Here is a 22,462-nt window from a genome sequence, read left to right on the forward strand (position 1 = left end):
CCAGCACATCAGAGCTGGAACTGGCTTTAGAAATCTAACAAGGCTTCTGATCAAAACCCCTTCTTTTACAAAGAAGAAAGCGGAAGTCTAAAGGAAGGAAAGAATTTGTCAAAGCCACGTAGTGGGGACCAGAAGCCAAGTCTTCTGGCTTCTCCAGTCCTATACATGTTCCACCACACTTAGCTTCTCCTGTCTCATTTAATTCTAGAATACACTGTTTTTTTTAGTGGTGCCTTTTCTATGTAAAGGACTTGTCTCTGCAATTAACTTATAGGTTCTCAGGACCAGGTTCCATATGACTAGTATTGTACATCTCCTCCTCAAGCTCCTAGCACATGGCTCAGCAGGCAGCCTATGCCCAACACCAGATGGAAGATTTCAATGAATATTGTGAAACTGCTATGTGGTGGGCCCAGAAATGGTTCCTGAAAATACAGAGAAGAAAATCTACCATCCCTCCCCTCACGGAGTTTACCATCTAGGGGAGAAGACATGTCAACAAACAACTATAATTCAGAAGATGAGTTTTTAACAGTGGGTAGGCAAGGCACTATGAAAGCATAGAAGAGGAAGTGACTGACAACCTGGATACACTGGGTCCAAAATAGAGAACTCAGCAAAGAAGGAATGGAAATTCCTAATAGAAGAAATAGCAAAATAAGCCAAAACACAGAGACGTGAGAACATGGTGTGTTAGGTGAAAATGATTGCTTTGAGTAGCTGGAGCATAGCGTATACAAGAAGTTACACTGGAAAGGGAGTAGTAAATAAGGAAGTTTGAGGTCAGCAATAAAGTTGATGTTATTCATTCATTCATTCATTCATTCAACAGACAGTAAGTACTCCCATGTACCATGCAGCACTGTTGTTGATAATCATGGTTATGAGATGAATACAAAATGAGGGTAGTATTAATAACAATGAAAATACTACTGTGGTTGGATTCCAAGGATTTGGAGTCCTGAGTTTAAGGATCATTCCTTACATGAATCAGATAATCCAGATAAATATTCTATCCTCCATTTATTTAAGAATATTCAGTAAGCCTCTACTATGTGCTATGCACTATTCTAGGAACTAGCAGTATTGCAGTGATCAAGAATTAAGGTCCAAGCTATCATGGAGGTTTTATACTCCTGGTGGAGGCACATAATGTAAAAGTGAAGAAATACATTTCAGATCGTGACGAGTGACACAAAGGAAATAACACAAGGCAATATCATAGAAAATGACTTGATGGGGACATCATGAGATAGGTTGAACCAAGGAAGTGGCATTTGGGCTGAATGAAGTGTCAGCTGGGTAAAAGGCTGAGGGAGGAACATCTCAAGTTGGAGAAACCTCAAGAGCAGAGATCCTGCAGAGGATCCAGACAGCTTGGTGTATGCACCCAGGGACAGAAAGAAGGCTAGTGTGTTAGAGCAGAGCGGGCACAAGGGGAATGGCCAAAGTTAGAAGGCAGGCAGAGGCCAGGTCAAGGGGGGATTTACAAAATGTGGTACAGGGTTTGGATTTTGTTCTAAGTGCAATTGGAGAAGTTTTAAGCAAGGAAGTACCATGACCTGATTTACACTTTTAAAGCTAACTCCGGTGTCTCTTCATTCCCACCTTTGGGTGGAGAAAGCACCTGTCATCATCAGGCTGTGGGACCCTAGTTATTTGGCACTGTTCTCTGGCATCTGGCTACATCTTCACAGACCTAGGGGAAAAAAATCTCTGGGGTCTAATTGCTTTTTGGAAGTGCCCCTGCGCATGGAGGGGCAGGAGCAGAAGGCCCATTCTTTCTGGCGCTTGGTTAGTGATGACACCTGCAGTATAGGACTCCTCTGGTTGGTGGCAGAGCTTAGGACCTGGATGAAGGGTGATCCCACTCCATGTCTTCCACTGAAGGCACTTTGTCCCCACTCATAAGGGCTCTGGGAACTTAAGGGCTATGTGTTCCCCCATCCTGGTTTCCTGATACCTCCTCTATCAGAATTCCTGTGTGCAACTTGGCCTGGCAAGAGAGGGCCCACTGAGGGGAACAAAAAACTTGGGAACGTTCACATAGCCACATAAGAAACCGTACAAATCAGTACACGGGTATTTATTGAATGCCCATACTTTACCAGGCATTATTTGGCAGTGTTGAGGATTCATTCATCCATTGTACAGAGATTTATTTAGGGTAACCATGTGCACGATATCTGGAGATCCAAAAGACGATGTGCTAAAATACTAGTAGGTTTTAAATAAATACTTGTTACATGGCTAAGTAACTCTGACCTGGCTGAAGGGTGGGAGTGGAATGGGGATTGTTCACTTTACAAACAAATCAACTGTGACAGCTCCTTTCAATAAGACTTTCTTCCTAATGTGTCAAAATTGGACCCAGCTTTAAAGAGTCAATTTGTTCACCCCTTTTGGGATGTCATCAAGGAAAGGCAGTATATGGCAACTGCAGCTAATAATACTGTATTACATATTTGAAAGTTGCAAAGAGAAAGTTATCACAAGAAAAAAAATTCTGTAACTGAGTGGTGACAAACAAATATGTGATGATTTCACAACATATGTGATGATTTCACAACATATACAAATACTATGTTACACATCTGAACTAATATAATATTGTGTGTTGCTGATAGCGCAATGAAAAAAAAAAGAAAAAGTAACCAGAACTGGCTTGGAAGGGCTCAGGATGGCTGAATGTTAGATTTTCAGGAATTTTGCAAGCTGGTTGTGAAATACAATCAAGCATTAACATATACACTCAAATGAGTTAAAAAGTCAAACTCATGACCTCCTAATTATTTTACTATCAATGTTCTTGATATTATTTACATCCATTGTACCTGTATGATGGAAATACTATGTAACAGGAGATTACTGTGCATCTCTTCTCAACTTCACATTCAATGATGTCACATTGGTAGCTTGAAATTGGCCATGGTGGGGGTATATAGACCATGGAAATTGTCAACTGCTATTAAAACAAGGGCTTTTTTTCCCCCTTGGAGAGCTGGTTGTTAAACATTTACCAGCACACCACTGGTAGACAGTCTCTATTACACAGTCTTAGACTAACTTTCTTATGGTGAATTTGCTTTTAGAATCTTTCAGAATTAAGTGGGCTGGATTAAGAAGTCTTTCCTTGACACTGATCTCCAAGGCTCTTATCGTTATGCTAATTTTACATAATTAAGCAGGTTGCAGCCCAGGAGGTGGCTTTTTACCAACCAATAGTCATAAGGGGACTATTTGAAGAAACAAGAATATTTTCAACAAGCCTTTATTTAGCAGCTACTATGTGCAAAGCTATGTGCCAAAGACTATTGGAAGATATTCAATAAATAGTAGTATGTGTTCTCAAGAACTCACTTTAGAGGAGGAGACACAAAACCTTTGATAATACAGTGCGGTAAGTGCTGTAATGGAGGTACAGAGGCATGGAGGAGAGAGAAGGTAACTCAGGCCACGAGAGAGACTGCAACAAGAACCTGGACTCTTCGCACCAGTGTCTGTCTGGTCCCTAGCCCCAGAGTTGTCACTCAGTAACTATTTGATGAGTGAAGGGGTAGCAATTACCTAGACCGTGGAAAAATAAGCTCGCTAGACACATAAGAGTGGGTAGAAAGAGAGCATAGAAGAAACAGTCTGTGCAGAGGTGTGGGGCAAAGAGCTGAGCACATCTGAAGAAAACGTTGAATGCAGCACAAAGGGTCCAGGGACTGCAACTGATAGGGATGGGAGTGTGGAAGAGGGTTCTCTGCCTCTAATCTCTGTAGAACTCTCAAGAGACAGAAATTGGCTTGCTCTGTGCAACCCTGGGGGCAGAGCTAAGAGCAAATGCAAGGAGTCCAGGAGAATCAGATTTCCGTTAAAGAACTTTCTAACAGAGCTGTCCAACAGTGCAATGGGCTGCCCTGGAAGGCAGCGAGTGAGTTCCCTAAGAGAGAAGCGAGCAGGTCCCACCAAAGGGGTGCAACAAATTGCTATGCATAGATACAATTTCTTTCCTGTCTAGATATTGGGCGAATTTATCAAATCTCATTGCTTAAAGGATATTAAATAATATACACGTAACCATCCTCAACAGCAATTCCACAGAAGACACAGAAACTTTGCTCAAGTGCTTGTTTCTTATGTCAATCGTTGATTAAAACAGAAGACAAGCCCTGGCCAGTATGGCTCAGTAGTTGGGAGTATCATCCCATAACTGAAAGGTGCAGGTTCGATTCTTGGTCAGGGCACACACCAACTATGGGTTTGATCCCCAGTCCAGGCAGGTCTAGGTACATACAATCCCCTGTCCTGGCGTGTACAGGAGCCAACCAACCGATGCTTCTCTCTTGCCTCAGTGTTTCTCTCTCCCTTCCTCTCTAAAAGCAATGAAAAAAATATCCTTGGGTGAGGAGGAAAAAGAAACCTGAAGGCAACAGGGGTGCTGAGGCTCTCCCATAATATTTTTCAAATCACTGAAGTCCACACTTATTCATGAAGCAATTATTTATCCAGTCTCATTGTGTGTCAGGGACTTTGTTAAGTGCTAGAAATGTGGATAGAAATGGAAAAACACCCCCGCCCTCACAGTGCAGGGTAGAAATGAAAATAAATATGTACACTCCAATAGCTACAATAATACTAAGTGCTACCAAAAATTCACTTTTCCACGGGGGCTCAGGGAAGGCCTCAAAGAGGAAGTGACTCAGAGCTGACTTTTTAAATCATTAAATTTGTCAGGATAACATGGTTAATAACAGGATATAAATTTCAGGTGTACAGCTTTATAATACGACATCAGTATACTCTATTGTGTGCTCACTACCCCCCAGTGTAGTCTCTTTCCATCACAATATATTCGACTCCCTTTACTAGAGCAGAAAAGGGTAGGGGAGAATTAAGAGAGTTGACTTTTGAAAGGTGAAAAGGGATTCACTTAACGAAGAAGGAGAAAGTCCAGGCAGAAGAAAAACATATGCAAATATATGGAGGCACGAACATGCAATGCCGACTGGGGCGGTGAGTGGCTGGTAAAGGCTAGGGCAGGTGGTAATGGTACAGAGAAGCCAAAATGTCAGAATGTGCATGGTTTTGAATCCAATGCTAATGGTTTCTTATTTTAATCTGTAACAGATAGGAAGCTGGTGATGTTTTGTTTCCTGTTATTTGTTTACTTAAAATTTTTATTTTGGAAGAATCTTAGATTGACAGAAAAGTTGCAAAGATAGTCCAGAGTTCTTATCCAAGAACCATACAGGATGGGGCAAAAGTGGGTTTACAGCTATAAGCAAAACACAGTTTATTCTTGAATTATTGGTTATTAATTATTGTACTGTTTTCCACACAAACGAGTATAAACCTACTTGGGCCACACCCTGTGTACCTTTCCCCCTGTCTCCCCACCATGAACACCTGGCATAGCCACAGCGCATGTGTCAGGATGAAGACACCTACCTTGGTCCATTGCTATTAACTAAAATATAGATTTCACTCACCAGATCGCCCACAAATGTGCTTTCACTGTCCCAAAATCCAATGCAAGAGACCACATTGCATTTAATATTATTTACTTTTTATTTCTGATGATGGGTTTTAAGTGGGTAGGTGATGTGATCAACATAATTCTTGCAGCAGGTATGAGGAAAACAGATTGGAGAGGTCCGGACTAGGGGCAGAAGACTTGTTAAAAAGCTGTTGGCAACGTCCAGTAAGGGATGGACAGTAAGGATGGAGAGGATGATTGAGACCTTTCTGGTCTCACGGTAGAGACATTTCCTGAAGCAGAATGAGCAGGGAGTGGGGGGTGGGGGCGTGGAGAGGAGGAACCAACCTTAAGCCACCTCTTACACCTAAGAAGTGAATATATGTATGTGTACAGCAGATTTTAAACAAAAATGGAGAGAGGAAAAGATCTCTGTCCCATATCCTTGGGATGAGATTATTTCTGCAATTAAGCACTCAATTTAACTCCTGAGCTCCCTGAAAGCCAAGGCAAAAAGGGAAGTTTGATGACAAACAGAGCTCTCATTACATTTTAAAATAAAGTGTACTCAGTGGAGAGGAAGAGACTGGCCAGATGGGAATGGGAGAAGTTAACCCTGAAGGGTGCCCTGGAAACAGACCATGTCTGTCCCTGGTCTGAGATGCCCGGGGAAGCTCTGTCTCTGGGACCCCCGGGGGCTCCCAGTGCTCTCTGTCCTGGGGACAGACTGGCAGCCCAGTGGAGTGGGGAGCCCAGCCTTAGACCAGGAAGGTATTTTTATAGACAACCAGTCGCAAGTGTTTCAACCTGGAAACGTGATTCTCTACCAGAGTGGGAAGAGGCTCAACATCCCACCTCATTTCTTGCTCGCCTCTGTGTTCCGTCCTCCAGCTCTCACTGGCGTTTCCAGCAGCTCTGCAAGAGAAGCTGGGCAGGAAGCAGGAACAAGCACACCAAAATGTCCCAGTAATCCCGGGAGAGAGCCAGGACAGGGACCCTGCCCCTTTGATTTCAGAGTCTGGGTGTTCCTTGTCTGGACAGGGTTGGCTGTTCTCTTCTTAGGATCCTACTAAACTCAAGCTCTCATTGAACACAAGGTATATAGCACCATCCGTAGGCTGGGGGTGGGGAGCTTCAGCATCCTGACTTCCAGAAGCTGGAATCCTGGTGGGCAAGACAACAGTTTGACAACCAGCTGTTACTGAAGAGGACTGAGCATGGCCAACACCCTCAGAGAGGTGCAGGCCTTTGGACCTGCAGTGGCAAAGGAGAGATTGTGTCCTGCTTTGGGAACGGAATGGGGACACAGAGGAAGACTTCCAAAGAAAGTGTCAAGCCGTGCTGGATTTCACCCGGGTCATGGCTTGCGTGGGTACGCAGGGAAAGTGGGAAGGGCATTCTAGTAGCCTGGAATCATGACCTGTACTTTTTCAGATATGAGAGCATTGACGATCATTTTCTCAACTCATTTTGCTGGTGAAAGTGTAGGGTAGGTGGCCATAGTAAGCAGGAGCCAAACGATTGTGGGAAGATACTAAAATATTACAGATACTAGAGACATGAAGATTCCCGTTTCAGAGATGGGGAAACAGGCTCTGAGGTGAAGGGGCCAATACCGCAAACGGAATTAAGAACAGCAAGTGTACTGATTCCACCGAGAGCCCGAGTTCTGTGCACGTACAGCCGAGCTCCCCAAATTGAGCGCCTCTAGGTTCCGTGGCCGGTTTCCCCTCTCCGATCCCGACATCTCATCCTTCCTCACCCGAAAGTTCTACCAGAAGCCTAAATGGGTTTCGTCCTCCTGCACTCTGCGCGTCGCGGGGAGTCAGGGGTTAAAACCCGTGGCCCTGGTGGCCCCTTCCCCCTCCCCAGCCCCCTCGCCTCCTCCCGGCGCCGCGCCTGGAGCGTCGGTCCCGGAGACCCGCACGAGAGAGGAGGGGAAAAAGTGGGCCTGTTTCTCGGGTGGCCAATCCACCGAGCCCGCGGTGCCCCAGAGGAGGCGCCAGTGCTAGGCCAGCGCCAGGCCGGGGCTGCCTGCTTCCCGCGGCAAAGTACAAATGCGCCCGAGCGCGGCGCCTGGCGCCCTTGGCGTGCATAGCCGGCCCCCGTGCAACCTACCCCCGCGGCCGCCGCGCCGTCGCCGCCGCCGGGACCGCCGCCTCGCCGGGCCCCAGGACCCCGCGGCCCGACCTGGAGCCCACCGAGCAGGGGGCGCCAGCCGTTTCTAATCCTCGCGCCCAGAACAGCCCGCCGGTCCCGCGCGCCTCGCCCAACGCTGCGCGCTGTGCAGACCCCTGTCCTCTCCTGTCTTTCTTCTCCGACCCTCCCTCTCACCTTCTCCTTTGCTCGAATTGCTTTTCCCCAGTTGCCGTACCTTCCTCATCTCTCCATCTTCCCCCTCCTTTCCCTGTTTCTCTTTTCACCTTCCTCTTATTCCCACCTTAGACATCCCTTTTGGTCCTCACCGCCTTCTTCTCGACCCTTCTCTGGCTCCACTGTAGCAACAGCCCTCCCTGCGTCTGTGGATTGCTTTGTGCCCTTGTGCCTCAGTGTCCCCCTCATCTCACTACCTCAGACCCCCTTCCCGGCTCAGCACCTGGTGGCCTGGCTCTGGGAGAAGGAAGGATGATTCCCGAAGGAAGGGTCCTTTCTTCCTTGCTGGGACTCGCACTGCTCTGGTTCCCCTTGGACTCCCACGCTCGAGCTCGTAAGTAGGGGGTGGGGGCGCTGGGTGGGCAGAGGAGGGATGCGAGCCCCAGGGGTGTGCAGGGAAAGTGCTAGGGTTAGGGACCCCAAGGTGCTCTGACTGCCATCCAGGCAGCACCTGTGCCGGCAGGGTGGCGCTCCTCCGCAGACCTGTCTGGGCTGATGACTGGGAGACTGGGGTGACGGGGGACCTGGCAAGACCCAGAGCCCGGGGGCTGCTGCATGGACCTGAAAGGCAGCTTGAGAGAGGGCTGGTCACTGTGCTCTGAGGGTGGGAGTGGGGGCACTTATTCCTAGTAGAGTCCCGAGTGTTTGGCTGCAAAGGTGTGATGAAGAGGAAAAGGCTACTGCACTTTAAAGAGAACTGGTGGAGAGAAAGAAGAGACAACTAGGGTAACGTTCCCCTTCCGTTAACTCTTTTGATTCTCTTAACACTCCCAGGAGGTGGGTATCATTTGCATTTTGCAGATGAGAAAACTTAGGCTGAGAGAAGAAACTTGTTCAAGTGTACAGAGCTAGTAAGCCATCAGAAGCCAGAACTCTACAATTCCAAATCCTGTGCTTTCTCTGTCCCACAGGGTCTGGGAGGAGCCTGGATTTGGACCTGTGAGACTCTAGGAGGCAGCAGGGCACAGTGAGAGAGGCCAGTGTCCATCATCCCAGATCTGTTGAATACCAGCTGGTGGGAGGCAGGCATGGGGGGCACCTCTCTGAGCCTCGGTTTCCTAATCAATAAAATGGGAGCAAAAAACCCCAGAATTGAAGTGAGGATTAAATTAGAGAAAACATGTAAAGCAACTAGCTGGCACATAGTAAGTTCTTTTAAAATATCAGTTCCCCAATTCATGCTTTCCACTTGGACACTGTGTAACCTCAGCGAGTCTGTATAATCTCTCTGAACCTCAGTTTCCTCACAGCCCTGCAAGTGTTCTGGTGGACACTCTCTCCATCCCCTGCCAACCTCTTAGAATTCTGTTAGGATGTCAAGCAAAGCCAAAGAGTTTCTTAATAAGAAGGAAGGAGCTCAGTTCAAACTCTGAAATATCCAGTAAAGAAACTGAGACCCAAGAGAGACGTGGTTTGACTCTGGGTTATACAGGGCAGAGCCTGGGGTGAAGACCCCAGCTTCCCACCTCCCAGCCCAGTGCTCTCTCCACAGCGCAGCTCCCCCACCTCTGCCTTCCTTTTGCATGTGACTTTTTGAAGCTGGTGGGGCTAGATTTTGTTTCATTCTCATCTCTGCTTGCAAAGGCAGCGTGAGACTCCTAGTAGTCCTCAGTAACAAGTAATGGAAAAAGTTCCATGTTGGGTTCAAGTCCTGGCTCTGCTCCTTAGTAGTGGTGTGACCTTTCTTAAGTCACAACTTCTCTGAGACTCAATCTCTTCATCTTTCCAAGACACATAGTCACCTGGAACCCAAGGGGTTCTTGGAAGGATGAAAGGAAGTGCCTGTGTTAAAGTGCTCAGCACAATGCCTGACACTCAGTAAACGTCTCCTCCCCCTCCTTGAGCCCTGGAGGTTTCCTCCTAACACTTACCTGTTGTTTCTTAAAAGGGATTTAGCACAGGATGCCCTTCGTGCCTACCTCTCCCCTTTGGCACATCGTCCTTAGCCCCCAAGGTTTTTTTTCCAGAGATTGTTGCCCTTATTGCATCTTGGAAAGATGCCCCAGAATCAGGTCATTTTGCAGAATTGCTCGTGTCTGACTCACGCCTCTGCCCTTGGCCTTCCCCCTCTCGTCAGCCCTTCCCCTTGCTTAGGCATACCCCCTTCGGGAAGGTCTCCCTGGCCACCCGATCCACTCTGATCTCCTTCCCTCAAGCCTCCACTGGCTCTGAGGTCTGTGCCTCTCACAGGGTCTTGCCAGTATTCAGTCTCCACCACAGCCTGGAACTTAGCTCCAGACACACAAGGAAACGACAGAGCAGACTTGACTGAGCTGAGGCAAGGTGGGCTGACATTCGGAGGGCTGTGTTAAGGTTTGAAGATGTCAGAACTGGAGGAACCTTTGAAAATCATCTGCTCCTACCCCTCAATTTTCCTATCCTTATAATCAAACTCTATTCAAAAAGGGTGAGTGACTTGCCCAAGGCCACACAGCAAATTTGTTAAAGGAAAAGTTGTAGCCCCTGATTTGTCACTTACTGGTTGTACAATTCAGGCCAAATCACTTTCCGTCTCTGAACCTTATTTTGTCTACTGATGACAATTTGTAAATCTAGAAACAATCTGATAGTCATTTGCCCGTGTTCAACTTAAAGGTCTCTTATGATGGTCCTTGTCTGAGTTTAAGTAAGATCTCAGGCCTGTTGTGGGGAAGAACTTTCCTGGTAACACCTCAGGTTCTTCCAGAAGTGGTGCCAACAGATGGACATTCTCAGGTCTGCAGACTCCTGAGGTGGCTCAGCCCAGCAAATGCCAATGGCCTTTGGCCACTCGTGGCAGCTTTCTCCTCAGTTAAATTGCAAGGCTATTCAAACAAAGGTTATTGTACCCTTGGCTCTATTTCCAGCCACAGATTAAGTCCTGCTCCCAACCCAAACTGAGACTCAACTCCAGCCACAGGCTGAGCCTTGATCCTCAAACCTGGACCACGGGTTAAACCCTGATTTTGGGTTCCTGACCTGGTCACTGAGCAGTTCCGATGCCAGCCTCAGACAGAGTCACAGGCATGTGTGAACTTGGTCACTTTGTGCATGCATCCCTCTGTGGGACAAGAACCTGTCTGGTATCTTGTTTCTCTCTCCAGTGCTTTGTCCCCTCTGCGTCAGCTCCTCTGTTCTGTGCCCTTCCCTTACTTGTTGCTTCCCCCTTTAAGGTGTCCGGCATGCTTCCACTATCTCTCCCCTCCCTCCACCCAATCCTGCTTTCAGGAGAGCTAGATATGCACTAAAAACACTGATGTTTCTATTCTTTCCCCAAGGGCTATTGTTCTATGGGACTCAAAGTGTCTGCTCTCTGCTCCCAGGTGACAGAGTCCCAAACCCAGGAGCAGAGATGTGGTGGGAAGGGAGCTCCCATGGCATGATGTGGTGCAAAGGACAAACTTGGAATCATAAGGTCAGGGCTCTAGCTCTGCCTCTACCACCAATGCCAGCTGTGACACAGGGCATGTTGCCTTTCTCTGCCCCTCAGTGTCTCCAGCTGTAGAGCTAGATGGTTGGACCCGAATAGGTAATCATTGAGGATGCTCTGGCATCCCGTGATTCTAAGACTCTAAAATCCAAAGATGCTGTTGCCTTGATTCTAAGTCTTCTTGGGCCTTTAGAAAGGGAAGATAGGAAGGTGAGGTGAGTGGGTCTGCAGCCTGATACTCCTGCTCTGACTGGGAGGAGTAGATAGACCCCGAGACACCAGGAAAAAGTACCTAGGGGGTCTGGGACAGTGGGTGTAGAAGGAGACTCACAAGTGGGGACCCTGTCCTGCTGTCCAGGTTAGTTGCATCCCCATCCATTTGTCCAGATGTACATAGCAGGTGGTCAGTGTCTAAGTGAAGGCCTGACATCTGGCTCCAGGCAAGCCCCTCTCTGGTTCTGTTTGGGCAGTTCTGCACCTCCTCTATCTCACCAGTAGAGGTCTCTGTCTGACTCACTCGCTTGCAGGCCGCTGAGCCAGAGCAGGCAACAGCTGTACAGTTGCTCCAGCTGTTGCACCTGTTCCAGGACTGTACTCTCAAGTTCCCCCAGCCACTGGCCATGGCACCAGGCCTTGGGAGAGGGACCTTGAATCCCCTGAACTCCAAATGAAAGGACTGGTGTGAGAGTGGCGTCCCTAGGACTTGCAGTGCAGAGATCCTCTGAGGCATCCCCCACCTGAGGGCAGGATCCCCTCCCAGAGCAGGCTGTTCCACAGTCTTCTGTTACCCACTCTTGTAGTCAGCATTCTTGTTTTTATCTCACCTGAATCCTTTTGTTTGCGATTTAAAGCCATTTTTTCTGGTTCTCTTCCTTAGGGGATGGGTGTTTGTATAAGCAGCCCCTTAGATCTGAATGCTGGCATTGGAGTTTGTGGCAGTTTGCATAAGTCACCTTGGGCAAGTCATGACCCTTCTCTGAGACTCAGTTTCCACATCTGTAAATAGAGGATTGGATGTCATCTCTCAGTTCCTAAATTTCTCAGGCTCTGTGACTCTAAGTGTATATGTCCAAAACAGAAGAGAAAGCAAACAGTCTCATCTCTGACCCTTTCCTGGTCTGACACTTTTCTCCTTTGAGGTTATTCCATGTTCCTAAATATCTGTCACATGCCAGCTAACAGGAGTCTGGTTCAGAGAAGTGAGGACCCTTTAGCTACAGCTGACACAGCTCAGCCACTGAGGAGCTGAGGTTTTCATTTCTGATTCCTTTAAGAGGCCCCCCACATCGGGTACCAGTGCCCAGGACAGAGCTTATGTCTTAGCGAGGAGCAAGTTTGTTTGCGTGGAAAGGGGCCTATAAATAAATAGAGAAAGTATGGTCTTGTGGGCACGAGGGATAAGATGTAAACGTTCTCACATTCCTGCGCAGCCTGGTTCACTCAGGTCTCCCGAGTTCTTGCAGGCTGGGGACAGGCCAGCCACAGTTCCAGGCCTCTCTCTTCATACCTCAGCCCTTCCTGGTCCCCTCCAGCCTCCCCTGTAGCTCAGAAGCTTCTTTCTGGTTGTCTCTTCTGCTTCCTATTGGAAGGATTCTCAGCCACATTACCCACTCCTAACTACCTACTACGAGCCCTTTATAACAGCATGAGAGTTTCAAGGCAGAGTGTGGGATGACCTTGGGTAAGATAGTCTGGAAATTTTGTCTTACATGTGAATATCATGGAATCGCTCATCCCTCTACCTTCCCACGCTCCTGGCAGTTTTGTCCATCGTGTTTGGTATGGATGGGGTTTGGGAGCTCAGATGGCAAGAGCTGGAAAGGGGAGGTCAAAGGCTAATTTCTCTTAGGTAACAAAATCAAAGTGCTAAGAGGGATTTGGCTCTCCTATCACACAATGAAGTTCTCTTTTTGTTAAAGAAAGTGGTTTTCAGGAGTATGGCCCATCAGTCATCTCCTCTTCTGGAGTTTCTCTTCTTTCATTACACCTTCATTTACGGAGCATCACTTCTAGGTAGGCTCTGTGCAGGGCATTAGAGATACAAAAACTATTGAGATCTGCCTCTTGCTCATGGTTGAGTAAGGAAGAAGAACCCAACGGCCGAGGCCGGGTGGGGGGTGGGGCGGGGGCAGCTCTGCAGGAAGGGTAGCACCTGAGCAGGCTCTTGGAGAATGAGGAGGAGTTGGTCAAACATTGGAGGTGGGGGCTCACATGAGGGGAGACATGGAAGTGTGAAGGAGCCTGGTGGGGATGGGGTGGGGGGGGGGTGAAAGAATGAAAAATTCAGCAACAGGAGATGAGGCTGAAAACAGGGCTATCACAGGGAGTTTTTTCTGGAAAAAACTTTCTGGAAAAAGGCGGGAGCTAACTTTTGATAGGCTGGGGTGGCCTGCTAACATCTGGATTCCATCTGGTAAACCTTGCTGCCCTGAATTCGGATTAGGTCAACTAAGTCCAGTCACTTTAAGTCAGTGGCAAGGTAGAGAAAGAGCTCTGGCTGTGGCCTATCCAAGTGGGTGTTTCCTGCAGGAGGGAGGACTAGCACCCTGCACACCCCAGCCACCTGCAGTAGCCTCCATGAACCATGGTCACCCCACCTCTGTGCCTCTGCATGAGGCTTCTACTGTCCATCTGCACCTTCCTAGCTCCTTTAAGGTTCAGCTTAGGCATCTTCTCAGGGAAGCCTTCTGTGAAGAGCCTAGGCTTCCACTGTCACAGCATTTGTCAAACTGTATGGAGTCTTCTTCATCAGACTGTGAGCTCCTTGAGGGTAGGGACTGTGTCTTATTTTGTCACATACCAGGCCTGTGGACATGTACGAGGTCTGTCCAGAGAAAGTCCAGCCATTGTTAATATAACAAGAACAGTTTGTGCAACATCAATGTAACCTGGCAGCTAAGGAGAGTGGACTGGAATACATATGCATGAACAATGATGACTTCACTGCACTAGTCAGTGGAGGTGGTAGACACCGTTGAGTGAGCATGTGTGCTGTGTGGCTGTTGCATTCAAAATGACTGAGTGAGTAGAGCAATGAATCAATACCAAATTTTGCACTAAGCTTGAACATTCCTCCATGGAAACTATTCAGATGATTCAGAAGGCTGCAGCTATGGGCAACTGGTGATTGGCAGCTTCATCATGACAAGGTGCCCACTCATGCATCACATTTCATGCAGAGTTTTTTTGCAAAACATCCAGTCACCCAGGTGACTCAGCCCCTCTACAGCCCAGATTGGTGCCCTGGGACTTCTGCCTTTTCCCAAAACTAAAATCACCTTTGAATGAGAAGAGATTTCAGACCGTCCATGAGATTCAGGAATATACAATGGGGCAGCTGATGGTGACTGGGAGAACTGTGTGAAGTCAGAAGGTGCCTACTTTGAGGGGGACTGAGATGTCATTGCCTTACATACAATGTTTCTTGTATCTTGTATCATCTTCAATAAATGTCTATTTTCCATATTACATGGATGGATACTTTCTGGACAGACCTCGTATAAGACTTGATATACAAAAACCTCAGTAAATGAATAGCAGGACGTAGTATTACTATTACTAGTGACAATGTATTGTAACTAGTGATAACAGCATGTGCCGCTTATTGTGCCGAGGTCCCCAGGTTCGCCTGTTCAGGCGTGAGAGGTCCGTCCCATCCTGACCACTCCCTTACCCTCTCCACCTGTGTCTGGTCTGTCCCAAAGCCTGCCCTCTGTGACTACTAAGTGTTCTTCAAATCTGCACTCTTGTCCGTGGGCACTGCTTCTTTCTTGGTCCAGCCCAGCACTATCTCAAAACAGATGACTGCAACAGCCTCCCCCTGGTCTCTCTGCCTGAGTCTTGACCTCCAGTCCATTCTCCTTTCCTGGGGCTACATCGATATTCTAAAATGCAGACCTGGTCACTGGCATGCCCCAGTTTAAAGCTTTTCTGTGGTTTTCCTTTGCCCTCAGGCTCTCAAGGCCCATCTGAGTCTCTGCCTCGCTCTCCAGTCTGATCTCTGGTCTCTCACCCCTACCCTCGCACTCTCTTCTTCAGCCTTTCTGTTCCACTTTCCTCTTGCATCCCAGCCCGAGGTCTGAGGTCTGGGTAGGCTCCAGGTGGGGTTGTGGGAGTCTGGCTTGTGTGGGGGGCTGGAAGGATACAGGGAGCCTCAGGAAGGAAAATGGGTGAGATTGTAAAGGAGACCCAGGAGATTTGACCTCGGTGACGGTATCACGATGTTCATGCCCTAATAGGTGCCTGGGGCTACTCGTAGGATTCTGGGAGTAAAAGAAATACCATGAGACACAGACTGTTAGGAAATCTAGGGGGCATCCAGTTCTGCTTTTACTTATCATTTCATTGAGCATTTAATATGTGGCAGACACTAGGCGTATTACATATTATCTGATACAATTCTACAAGAACCCCAAGATGTAGAGATTATTGCTCATCCCATTTAGCAGATGTGGAAACTGAGGTCTGCAATGGTTAAGAAACCTGTCTAAACTCAGGCTGCAAATAAAAGCCAAATTGAATTTGAACTCTGACCTGTCTGACTCCAAAGCCAGGGTTCACTGAGTAAGGGAGGTTTTGAGGGGGATGAGACTTGTTTAATTTTAATGCTTTTCTATCTCTATACAGCCTGAAATGGAGCCAATAATCTTTCTCAAATAAGAACTTGCCCCACTAACAGTCTTTTTTCCTGGTTAGACATCACAGCCAAGGGCCATTAACTTCAAAAGGTCTGGGAGAGAGGACCCACTTGGCCCCTGGCTCAGAGGGGGAGATGTGGGTACTGGTGGCTGGGTTGAGATCTGATGGTGGGGTGGGGAGAGAAAGCAGGGCAGGCCCGAGGCCAGGGCAGGAGTGGGAGGGACCCAGAGGCTGGAAGGGAGTAGAAGGGAAGGGTGGGAGATATGGGACTTTGCCTCCTTCTCCATGTCACTCAGGAGAGGCCCCGCTGGCTCCCTGGACCCTGTCCTAACTCCCCTTGGAGCCCCTGAGAGTCTGAGTGTATGGGACCAAAAACACACCTTAGATCATGGAAGCTTAAAATGATAGAATCTTAGAACCACAAAATTGTACAATTCCAGAGGCTTTGTGATCTAATGAAATGTAGCTCTTAGAAACATGGAATTTTCAGATCTTGAACCTTGGAAACCTAGAACCTTGGAGTCTTAGAATTTTGAAATCATAGATTTATAAACTATCTGTGCAGAAAACCTTTGAAAGTCAAAGCTCACCCCTTACCCCCACCACACACGCATGCGTGTGCACACACACACACACACACACACACACACAATTTATTTTGCAGATGGGGCCTAGAGAAGGGAAGAGTCTTCCTCAAGGTCCCGGTGAACTGGTGCCATGAAGAGCTAGAGCTTCTTCCATCAGCCACCTACAAGGACTGGGCTAGTGCCAGGACCGCAGGGACACAGGCAGAGGGAGAGACGTGGTGAGGTGGGGCCTGCGGTTGCAGGAGGCCTCCTGGGGCTGAGGGATGGCCTGCCAGGCCCCCCACACTCTCAGCTGCTGCCAGGTCTGTTGGTGGGGGCGAGGGGCCTCCTGGCCTTGCCACCTTTCTCTCCGTCTTCACGCTCTGAGCAGGCGGCAAGGGGGAGGGGATGCCGATTGGCACAGGGGCCAGGCTACAGGGTTGCCCTAAGAAAGGTGGCACAGGGTTTCTTCAGCAACAGGGCTGAGACCTGAGGCCATGGCAGTGTTGCAATTGCCCCTCCCTGGTGGGGGGAGGGGGCTGAGGAAGAAAGACATTATTCAATCCTTGGAGAGTTGGGCTGGCTCTGACAAGCACCCCAGCTGGGCCAGTGTCCCGCCCTCTCTGCCAGCGGAGGCTGAGAGATAAACACTGCTCATTCGACACGGGCCAGCCAGGGCCTTGCTGGGAATAGGATCTGCTGTCTGATGCCCTCTTCTACTTCGGGGGGCTGGGAAGAGGATAGGGAGGGAAGTAAGCCGTGTGTTCCTCAGTCCCCAGTGGCATCGAAACACGGACTCTGAGAGCTTCGTGACCATGGCCTCACACCTTTGTTCTGGGAGGCCCAAGAGACAGAAGGAGCCAGAGGGAAGCCCATTTCAGTTTCTTACAAAGGCAACTTCCTGAAGGTTGGGGTGGCCCCTGAGCTGCCAGGCTCTGGAGCTGTGTGTTTGGAGGCTGAGCCCCAGCCTACCCCAGCACTGAGAAGGAATTCCAGTTTTGTGGGTGACCCCCCCCAAGTGTACTGCTTTAATACTCAGTGATTCAGGGAGTTCAATGTCTATTCAAGTTGGTAACTTCCATCCAGCAGGGACATTGTTGCCATGATTATCATGATAATAGCATTCAACTGAGTGTCAGGAACTGAGCTAAGTAAGCATTTTACAAGCACGGTCCAATTTAATTTTAAGAACTAGAATATTAATGAGGTCATTAATATAAAGAGAAGATAGTCAATAAATGTTGGTTCCTTTCTCTGTATTTTAATCTCATTTAACTCAACAAGACTCTGTGGACCCTTCACTTGTGCTGGTGCTCCTAGTTCCTCCATAAAAGAGCTCAGATTATTCTTTAGGTAACGTAGAGTTTTCCTATAGGAGTGATAGCCTCCCTTCTGGGTTGTAAAAGTCAGCAGATACCGAAGTGGAGGAGGGTAGCCAGGGATAGGGCAGGAGGCGAGTCGGAGGGGTGGAGCCGGGAGCATTACCTGCTGCCGCTTCCGGGCTGTGAGAGAATGAGAGAATGAGAGGATGAGAGGATGAGAGGTGAGTGCTGGGGGGGAGTAGAAAGAGCCGGGAGACTGCTTGGGGGAGGCGAGAGAGGGGCGGGGGTTTCAAGAAAGAGGATCGCAGGAGAGCTGTCAATCGTCCTGAAACAAATTATTTCAAAGGTTTTTAGAAGTGTTCATCTCCACGTCGACAACTGATATGCAGATGACAAAAAAAATTGATGTGCAGTCAGACACAGCAACCAATTGACTGCAGTGGTACCGATGACTGTTTTTAGGGATATTAAAGTCACTTTCTGACCTTTGACGGGGCAGCACTTGGTTTTCCCAGTTCAAGCACTTTCCATCACAGCTGCCCGTGATCCAGGGACACCGTGTGTGTGGTACTGTGTGGCATGGAAGCAGGAAAGCTGCTGCGGTGAGGGAGAGAGGATGAAGGGGAGCAGCAGAGGAAGGGGCGGGGGGCGGGGGGGTGTTACAGAGATGTGGTGAATAAATAAGCAAAATGAGAGACAGGAAAAGGAAGTAAGTGTGTTATGAGTGCAAAAGGAGCATGTCAGGAAACTTAGGCAGTCATCCCCGCTTGGTGACTGACTTGCTGCGCGACCTGAGAGGTGCGATTTATCCTCTCTGGCCCTCACATTATTCATCTAATCATCATAACTAACGTTTATACCACAATTTAAATCTGTAAAGTACTTGTACTGCTTCATCCCTTAATTGCCCCATGAAAAAAGTGTTAAGGTTCAGAGAGGGGCAGTGACATGCCTAAAGTCACACAGCAAGTGAGCAGTCACGCTGAGATTCGGACTCCTGTGTTCAGGCACCCTGACTGGGAGAGCATGTCCAATGGATTCCCTTTTGCCTGAGCAGCCGGATGACATCCTTCCTAGAACCAGAAAGGAGGAGGGATGAGGCGGGGTCTTAGGGCGGGAGCCTCCTGGGACTGACAGAGCACTGGTTGGTTCGCCAGGCCCAGACATGTTCTGCCTTTTCCACGGGAAGAGATATTCCCCCGGCGAGAGCTGGCACCCCTACTTGGAGCCACAGGGACTGATGTACTGCCTGCGCTGTACTTGTTCTGAGGTATGTTCCTCTGGCCACCTGGCCGCCTGCGCCAGGTATGTCATGACTTCCATGACTGCCTTCTCTGAGAGACGTCCAGAGAAGTCACCCTAGAGGGAGGGAGGAAGCCTGACTGGAAGTCAGGAGCGCTCTGGAATCAGAAACTTGGGGCCATGCCGCTGTACTACTGAGTGCTCAGTGCCTACTACCACTGCTGCGCACCTCTCAGAGGTAAGTCTCACGACAGGTCAGCTCTCATCCCAGCCTTCTTTCCACCTCTGCCGGTGCCAGCCTCCCTGCCACCTGTGTAGCAGAAAACAGCCCTTCTGACCTGGCTGCCCAGTCCTTCCTTTCCTGGTACTGTTTTCCTCCAGCCTTCTTGCCGCGCTGCCTTAGGAGGCATTCCCCAGTTCCGCTGCTCCAAAGGGCTTGCTTCTCAGGGCTCTGACCAAATGCCATCTCCACTAGTAGCCTCACTCAATCCCTCCTCTGCAAGTATTTTCTTCTTCTGGGATGCCACATAAGTGTCTCTGTCCCTTTCTCCCGACCATGGTTGGCCAGGTATAATAGTTCCTGTGTCTGTCAGTGACTGCTCCTCCTTAGTGGAGCCCCTGAGAGCAGGTTATCCTGGGCACTCTCTTATGTATGTCCAGTTCAGTGTCCTGCCGAAGGCTGAACAAACCGAGGCAGAGACCATGTCTTTTTGTTCGCCTCTTCTCCCTGCCACCCCCTCTCCAACCCAGCACCCTCCACAGGGTCTTATACAATTAACAGGGTAGAACAAATGAGACTTCCATGTAGTCTCAGGCCAAGTATGAGGCTGGAAGGGTAGGAAAGTGGGGGATGATTTAGGAGGCTTGAAACATCCTTGGTTTTGCTTCACTGCCTGGGGCCCAGCCTGGTTGACATAACATCCTCATCAGTCTGTCTGAAACTGGTACCAGGGGCAGGGTGTCCCTAGCTCCCAGCTGGGGCCCATACCTTACACCTTCTCTTTTCCTTCAAAAGCCAAGAGGGGAATGCAGAAGGCCAGTAAGAGACTCCCTGGTTACAACCATCCTCAGCTCGGGTGGGGGGAACAGAAAAGAGCGTCTGAAGAGACATTGGGAGGTGGACAGGGTGTGGGCCACCCCCTCTCCTGACTCTGATCACTGGGGTCTCCCTCCTCCTGGGGCCTTTCTCTCTGACACCCCACTACGTCCACCATGTTGGCTCCAGGTGGAACTCTGGCGCCAGCAGGACACAGCCTTCCATGACTGCCTCCCTCTGGTTTTCCATAGCACATCTGAAGCCAGTCAGCTTTTCAAAAAGAACTTTATGAAATACAGCCAAAAAACAGGAAGGAAACCAAAACAGAAAATTCCAGACATATTATGTGGTCCAGTTGACAAAGTCCAAGTTTTGTAATCCCCGGAAGCTAATTCGTTTCTTTCTCCTCAAAGCTGTAGTCAACATCCCCAACATATACCCTGAACCCCTTCACTTCCCTCACCATCGTCACCCCCTAATTCAGCCGCCTTCCCCTCTCCCCTGGATGCTACCCCCTGCAGGCCTCACTGCCCCTTCTCGAAATCCCTCCTTCGCACAGGAGCTAGAAGGATCTTTGCTGAACCTAAAACTGATCGTGTCGTCCCAGAAGCCCCTGAAGCCCTCCAGGAGCTTTTCTGTGCACAGAAAGCAGAATTCGCCCTCCCTGCTGTGGCTCCATGTGGCCTGACCTCTGCCTCGTTCTCCAGCCTCATTTCCTACCTGTGCCAACACTCCCAGCTCATTCCTGCTTGTCCCTCCTCCTGGAATGGGCTTCCCCTGGATCTTCTCTCAAAGTGTCCTTCTCATCTCACAGACCATAACATAACTGTTACCTCCTTATGAGGCTTCCTCTGCCTGCTGTTTCTAAAATAGTCCAACCTTGTGCACTCAATCACATTACCTTGGGTGATTATGATCTTGTTCCTCCGTGTTTATTTTTTATGGTCTGTCTCCCCCTGCAAGGATGTAAGCCCCATGAGAGCAGGAACCTATCAGCCTCACTCACTGCTACGTCACTGGCACTCCACGGGCATGTAGTAAATGCTGAGTGAACGCACGAGTGCCCGACCCCAGTCAGCGCAGCAGCGTGGAAAGCACACGGCCCTGGAGGTGGTGCTTACCTGCTGTGTCATCTTAGGCAACTGAACCTCTTGGAGGCTCTTTTCTCATTTTGAGAGTGTGGATGATGGTATCTACCTCTCGATGCCATCCTTCGTGAGAGGGTGAAGTGAGATAATACATTTCTGTATAACATAAAGACCTACCTAGTAGCCACTCAATACATGGTTGTTAGGACTTTCCTCAGAGGCACCCTTGAGCTGCAGGGCCCTCTCCCCTTTCAACCCCTAGCCTGTCTCCATCTTCCTTTCTGCTGCATGTCGCTGATCATCTCCAGCCCTCGGATCCTTCTAGGCCAGAATCAAGAGATTCTATCTCTTTAGGCCGTGCAGTTCCCTGCACTCCACCCTCCTTTCTCGTCTGAGAGCTCAGTTCACCCTCTGGACACTTATTAAGCACCCATGCATGCCAGGCCTCGAGGAGGCCCCTTTTAGAGCTCAGCTCATGCTATGGACTCAGTGATGCCTCTTAGCCCAGGTTAGTCCTTGGGAAGCAGTGGCTCCAGAGGGACTAGGGCCCCATGCAGGGTTTCCCACGGAGCGGAGGGCGCTGCCTCCGGGAGAAGTGCCGTCAGGGGGCTGAGGTGGGCAAGGATGCTGGAAACAAACTTGCCAACTCCAGAATTTGAACAAAGGTGGCTTCATTCAACTAAGGGAGAGACTATCTATTCCTCCTCTCCTGGCTCTCGTCCATTCATTCGAACTATAGTGGGTACTAGCTTGGAGCCAGGCCCTGTGCTGACGATTCAGGGACGAATAGAAAGAGACTTGGTCCTCGTTCTTGGAAAGTCACGGTGAATAGATGACACAGATGTACAACGGACATTATAACAACAGGGGAGAGTCAGGTGCAGCAGGCCTAGGACTGGAAAAGCCGCCAGAAGGGTTGGTGGCGCCTCTGTCTCCAGCTTCCATCTTTCTCTGTTGTGTTTCTCTGCTCCCTTGTCTCTCATCTGCTGCACTCAAAAAAGCGTACAAACTTCGGGCCCTTCCTTCTCTGGTGCCAACTGCCAGGGCTTTGTGCAGGGTCACGGACCTCCCAGAAATTCAGGGAGTGGACCATGAAGCCCTGAGTCTTCTCCTCGTCAGGTTTCTAGCCTTGTTCCCGTCCCCATCACAGGTCAAAGAACACAGTCCTGGGGTTAAGATAATATAGCTGAGACCAATGCAGAAGTAACCCAAGGCTTTAACATGTGTGTCTCAAACGTACCACGAGAGGGACACAAACCCATGTGCACCGTGCCCTCCTCCGTGGTCAGGGCGGTGCGTGGATGGGCCGGCCCCACGAGTGCAT

At 49.1% G+C, this 22,462-nt stretch overlaps 1 protein-coding gene across 3 annotated transcripts in view; it reads left to right on the forward strand.

Moving 5' to 3' along the window:
• The first annotated feature begins 6,613 nt into the window (after nucleotides 1-6,613).
• The window catches only part of CHRDL2 (chordin like 2), a 32,982-nt gene continuing 17,133 nt past the window's right edge, over nucleotides 6,614-22,462 (forward strand). For 2 of the 3 annotated variants that reach the window (XR_004903886.1, XM_028516239.2), the window contains exons 1-2: nucleotides 6,614-8,171; nucleotides 18,930-19,042. Coding sequence is in view for 2 of the 3 variants with exons in the window: in XM_028516239.2 (XP_028372040.1) it covers nucleotides 8,090-8,171; nucleotides 18,930-19,042 (195 nt within the window). In the remaining variant the exon portion in view is untranslated. The remainder of the gene's footprint in view (nucleotides 8,172-18,929; nucleotides 19,043-22,462) is intronic. The other variant, XM_028516240.2, reaches the window with a different exon arrangement.

The sequence above is a fragment of the Phyllostomus discolor genome, chromosome 6 (assembly GCF_004126475.2).
Source record: "Phyllostomus discolor isolate MPI-MPIP mPhyDis1 chromosome 6, mPhyDis1.pri.v3, whole genome shotgun sequence".
Taxonomy (NCBI): Eukaryota; Metazoa; Chordata; class Mammalia; order Chiroptera; family Phyllostomidae; genus Phyllostomus; species Phyllostomus discolor.